Raw genomic sequence first — 5980 nt, 5'->3', positions numbered from 1 at the left:
CTTTTGCAGTTTTATGTCGCTATACTAGTGGCAGAAAATCTAAATAAAATAGATTTTCTTAAGTACCAATACTTATATTTGTATAATTATAATTATATATATATATATATATATATATATATATATATATATATATATATATATATATATATATATATATATATATATATATATATATATATATATATATATATAATTTAAATATCTTTCAGCTTTGCTGTTGACATGCTAAACCAGAATACAGTGTGTCCTCAGGACGGCTCTCTCTCTTCACTCTCACTGAACTCATTTGCACAGTACTGTAAGTAATCTCCATGTTCTAAAATAAAAAATAAAATAAAAAAAACATTACAATAGTCAGATTACATATTACAGTCATATTTTGTCATATTACCCATTATAGATGCTTTATCAAAGGCCTTATCAATGGTTTCTTTTTCTTTCTTTTTTTTTATAATTACCTTATTTATTAACCCATCATCCTCATTAGTAGTCTGTATCTGTTGAGATTTTCTCCCTGTTTTGAATAGAGATTTAACAGTTTGTGAATTCAATTTTAAAAGAAAGAATAGTCATCGCTCACATATGGCCAAAAAAGAAAATTCAAATATTACAGAATAGTTGATTAAGAAATTTACTATTACAGTACATTTCTAATACACTATTTATAAGGCAATTTTTTACAATATAGAATAATAATATAAATTAGGCTCTTTAATAGAAGACTGTATAAATTCATATAAATGCTTACCATTTTTCCTCATGCAACAAAGTAGAATGTTGATGGTAAAACTTATTGCCAACAGTGCTGCAAGGCCGATTTGAATGAATAATAGTATGTTCTGACTCTCAAAGTTGTCTAAAGCAATAAATAAATAAATCACACAGGTATTTTGGAAAAGTTAAAATAAAACAAAATAAAATATCAAAAATATATTTTAAAAATCACGTTTTTCTCACATTGTCAATATTATGTTCAAAAAGTGACCTGAAATAATATTACATATATTACACAATTAAATAAATTTCCAAATATAAGTAGTAAAGATAATAAAATGCTCACACTTACCAGGACTGTGTTTAGAAACATTTCCGAATAAAATCTCCCCACATGTGGCCAGTGCACAGAAAGTTCCCGTTTGTGAGGAACTGAACATTTTCCTTGGGAGGTTGTACATGCAGGTCGGTGAAAGACAGTCAGCTTCAGATCTGCCCACACATCCATCACTTGTGTTTCCATGAACATAAATAGATCCTGGAGGAGATTCTCCTGATCCGTGTTTGAACCAGTAGAGACGATTTTCACTTTCACTTTCATTTCCATGTCTTTCTAACTCATTTTGGATTGAACATTGCAGAGGAACATTTATCCCTGACTTAACTAATTCAATCTTGGGCAGCTTTAGACTCGTGGGTTTGCTGATTTGTGCTCCTAGAATGGATGATGTTTTGTATAAACAACAGTTTTTTCCCCATTTATCATAATAAAATCATTAATTTGTAACAGGCATACACTAACTCACCTTTAATAGCCAGATGTGTGCCATTTCCAAATGTAATGATATTAGAGAAAGAGAAAGCACAGTAGTACGTGCCACAATCTGATTGTACAGTGTTCACAATTCTCAGATTAAAACTACCCTTCCCTCTTAACACATTAAAATGACTGCTGTTAAATTGATTGTGAAATTGGCTTTCTGATGAATGGAGAACAGAGGAAGCAATGAGACGTGGTTCTTCTCCAGTGACTTGCTTGTACCACAGTGCCATACTTAATTGTTTCGTTGTTAAAAGGCAGGACAAAACCACAGGTTCTCCTTCATGAACTGATACAACTGGGTCCAGTTGTAAAATGTCTCCATATATTATAACTGTTAATAGATTACAAATATAATTTGTAACATTTTGATGATCTTTAGAAAAGCTTTAGCCTTGTTTGTTAAATTTATATGAATATTATTGAAATGGCACTTACAGAATTCATATAAGAGGAAGATCGTCACACAAAGTTGTCTGTCCATTTTATCATCATCCAGATCATTCTGTGCTCAGGCTCAAAAAAAAAAAGTAGCTCACATAGGGTAAACTGTTCCATACACTTAAGATACCTTAAGATGACATGATTCTGTTCGTCAGCAAATCATCGCCCATTTCCTGAACTTGACACAGTTTTATGTGCAGAGCTTTCAACCCACACATTAAATCGATTAAGAAGACAAAAATGGAAATCCATTTAAAATATTAATTGTAGGATATTCATATATAATTTCCCTTTTTTCAAGAAAAGTGCATTTTATTTTATCAAACAAAAATTATGGTAAAACCAACACAGTCTCACTCGCTACTCGTCAAATGTCTGACGCATGGTCAAGGGATCTGGCGTCACTTTTTTGACGCACTGGGTATACCTTTGACGTCTTTTTTCAACGTGGGGGGTAGTCCGATAGACTTCTATGGAACTAAACAGCGTTGAAATTTGACGTCTTGTTTCAGCACACCACAACCCATTGTCTGCCTCGTATGGATCTAGACTACAATAAATAAAAATAAAAAGGAACAGGTTACAAAAAATGATCTATGCCAAGGTGAGTCAAATGGCGGCCCCCAAATGGCGGGTTTTTGATGTTTAAAAAGCCTCGCAATCTGATATCAAAGCGCCCGCAAAGGTTTAGCGCGTTCATCAGCGGTGAGTTTAACAACGCTCACCTGCAGGGAAAACGGCATTCAGAGATGAGTTTAACAACGCTCACCTGCAGGGAAAACGGCATTCAGAGGTGAGTTTGACCAAAGCAACGCTCGACTGCAGGTAAAACAGCATTAAAAGGTGAGTTTAACAACGCTCCAAGGCGCGTGCAAGTAAGCAGTTTAAGCGTTTTCTTATCATTGGTAGGACACCGCTTTAACTATAGCATGCTGGATAACGTATTTTTATCAGAGGTTTGTTGATTTTAATAAATGCATATAAATGCTACGATTGTGTTCAATTAATCTTTTTATTATTATTATTATTATTATTAAATCCTCTAAATTAATAACGCTTACGTCACCGTATGGGCGATCCCAAGGTCCATTGCGATTTTCCACTCGGTAAGTAAAGTAATGTTAGAAGGCTTAATTAATAAAGATCGATACTATTCTTACATTTACACATCAAAACTGTTGAATCAGGACAAGAAGTTGTGTTTAGGAACTTTACATTTTTTAAGGTGGCCATGTCTTATGACGACAAATAATGGAAAACATTCAAAAAAAAAAAAAAAAAAAAGCTTTCAGTACCAAATGTGCAGGCTACCAAAGTTAGCTAATTGAATTCAAGTTATTTTTTTGTCGCATATAATCATGTAAGGTACAATAATGGAATGTAAGATTTTCAGTATTACATTATGACATTATTACAACTATCCAACATTCTAAATGTTAAGAATGAAGAACGCTGTTGCCAGATTGGTTTGTTTTACAGCCAAATTGTTAAAAATCCACACAAAATTACATAATAAACACCCAAAATAAATCCATAATTAACAATACAATTAATTCATAACTACTACATTGTGGCTCATCACAATTTTTCAATATGAAATAAAACAATTCATATGTATAAATAATGTAATAAGTAATGCTGCCATAAACTATTGACTGATTCATTCATATTCATATATATATATATATATATATATATATATATATATATATATATATATATATATATATAAGTAGCTTCCAAAATAGGTAAATTAGAAAATATATAACAATGACACGTATGAAAAATTATCATTTATGCAAATAAGTTGTGTTGTTTTTGTTGACACTGTCTAAAGTGTACTCTTCAAAATGTGTGTATGTGTGTAGTTTTCAAAATGTCTCGAAGGAAGTTCAAGCCTTGCCCCTCCTGCCAAGCACTTAACCAGGTGAAGGAAAATAGAATAGAGCATTATGTGTAATATTCAAATATGTGGTTTTAATATTCTACATTTCTCATTGTTAGGTCAATTGGACACTAAAGTATGCTCCTACTAAATGACCCTGTATGATATCTGTACTGTGTTACAAAACAGTGATAATGTAAGGCGTCTGGTTGATATAAATTTTGATTGCTTGTTTTGCACCAAACACCATAGACAATATTAATTAGAGTAGCCTGGGTGTCTCCTACATCTGCCACTTTCACTGTATGATTATAATAAGAAGAAGAAGAATCATGTGGCAATCTAGAGACGCATATTCTGAATTGCATTGTGCTTTGTGTGTTCCTCTCTTTCCTGTATACAGCCAAATTAAACTCTATCTTGATTGTACTTTTTCTCTGTGACTGTGGATCTGATGTCTCGCTTTGGTATACTTTTACCAACACAGGTGAGCCTCAAAACCTGCAGCTCTTGTTTTGCAGCCATCACCCAAAAAAAAAAAGTAGCAGCCAAAAAAGTGACCCTGGACAGGAAGTGGGGGGAAAGGGTCCTAAAAAATAGAAATGCTGGAAGAGTGGTGGACTCTGCCCATATTGCAGTAAGTAGAAATGCTCATATTTCATTAAGCAATATAATTTGTTTCACTTTCATTAATATTGTATGGTAGGGCAAGGGCCTCGTTTTACAAAAATAAGTTTAATCTGTCAGTGAATGAATTTGAGGTTGTCATAGATTGCATTCGTGTAACATATTATTTTAATTAATTTGTAATTTGCTTGACACGCATGGAATAGACTTTCTTTTTGACCAGGCGCTCATGTACATTTGTTTACATATACAACCGCCTACATTGTAAATATAACTTTGCTTTAGTAATACACAGGTACTTCAGTATGCGTGTTATTGAAGTCTCTGTCTCTGCTAAAGGCAATTCAAAGAATCAGACCCAGAGTCACTATTAAAGACAGTCTTGCATGATTATGTAAGTAGATAACATGCTCCTACCTTGCACTACCACCCCTACCGTGTGAATATTTCATCTAACCCTTATAGTGTCTTCACTGCGTTAATTTAGAGAAAGTGCGTGATGATGTGGCAAAATAACATGCGTGTAAGCCATACTGTGTGCAACATATGTGTTGTTAAAAGCAAGGCCATATTCCAGGTGTCCTATTTCAAAGCCACAACTTAAAATCCAGGTGTCCTATTTCAAAGCCACAACTTAAAAACATTTTAATTACTACAGGGGAGATAGTAATGTCACATTAAAAGTGGAAAGGATTCAACCATACCTACTGGAGTAGGACCGCTGTCTATTTTATGTCCGTTGGTGGCATTCCCAAATGAGTGTTTCTGTTTGTCCCCCAATCTACATTTGCAGTGGGCAGAGACAGGTAGACCGACCGGGGGGGGTTGGAGGAGAGTGTTTGGATCTGGTGGATAGGTGGCCATAAAGAAGGAGTCCAGTCAAAATGTATTTTGTTATCATATTTTCATTTTGTGTGTGTCCAATCAATACAATTATTATTGAAGGGTGTCAGGACTTTTAGTGTTCCCTTTAGAAACCCAGATTGCTAAGTACTAAACCATCAGCATCCAGCACAACATTACATGAATATTGGTTGTATAATCAGGGGTTTCACAAACGGTTTGTTCCAAGGACCCTTTGTGTGGGAGAAACATTTCCAAGGACCCCCACATAAATCAAAACGATTAAGCATATGTTTGCTACCGTTTGTATATTTTGATGGACATTTCTATTCTCTGAAGTTGTGTCCGAGTTCACTATTCCGTGTTTTCTAGCTGGTGTGTACTAACTTGGTCTTCAAACTTACATCAATTAAACAGAGTAAAGATTATGAGTATTTGGTGTGCTGTCCGGGGGAGGGCTCCAAGTTCGGGATTTTTGCTAGAACCCAGAGTACTTCCCCCATTGTTATAAAAAGTATTTAGGACTAGAAGTGAGGAGATGGGGTGGTGGAGGGATGCTGTCAAACTGTCAACGGACAGAGGTATGCTTGTTGTTATATATACACCTCTTAACTCGTTCATTGGATTGATTAGCAGAGTTTGCT

General features: G+C 34.2%; 1 protein-coding gene across 1 annotated transcript; it reads right to left on the bottom strand.

The window, feature by feature from the left end:
- Nucleotides 1-208: 208 nt before the first annotated feature.
- On the bottom strand, nucleotides 209-2021 carry LOC113076362 (uncharacterized). The gene is made up of 6 exons (XM_026249006.1): nucleotides 1976-2021; nucleotides 1524-1871; nucleotides 1070-1432; nucleotides 752-859; nucleotides 462-517; nucleotides 209-319 (listed from the first exon to the last, which is right to left on the bottom strand). Exons 1-6 carry the CDS (start codon nucleotides 2019-2021, stop codon nucleotides 209-211), a joined length of 1032 nt encoding a protein of 343 aa, XP_026104791.1.
- Nucleotides 2022-5980: the final 3959 nt, after the last annotated feature.

Source organism: Carassius auratus, unplaced genomic scaffold (genome assembly GCF_003368295.1).
Source record: "Carassius auratus strain Wakin unplaced genomic scaffold, ASM336829v1 scaf_tig00020146, whole genome shotgun sequence".
Taxonomy (NCBI): Eukaryota; Metazoa; Chordata; class Actinopteri; order Cypriniformes; family Cyprinidae; genus Carassius; species Carassius auratus.
The sequence above is the reverse complement of the archived record's forward strand: the minus strand, read 5'-3'. Positions and strand labels throughout refer to the sequence as shown.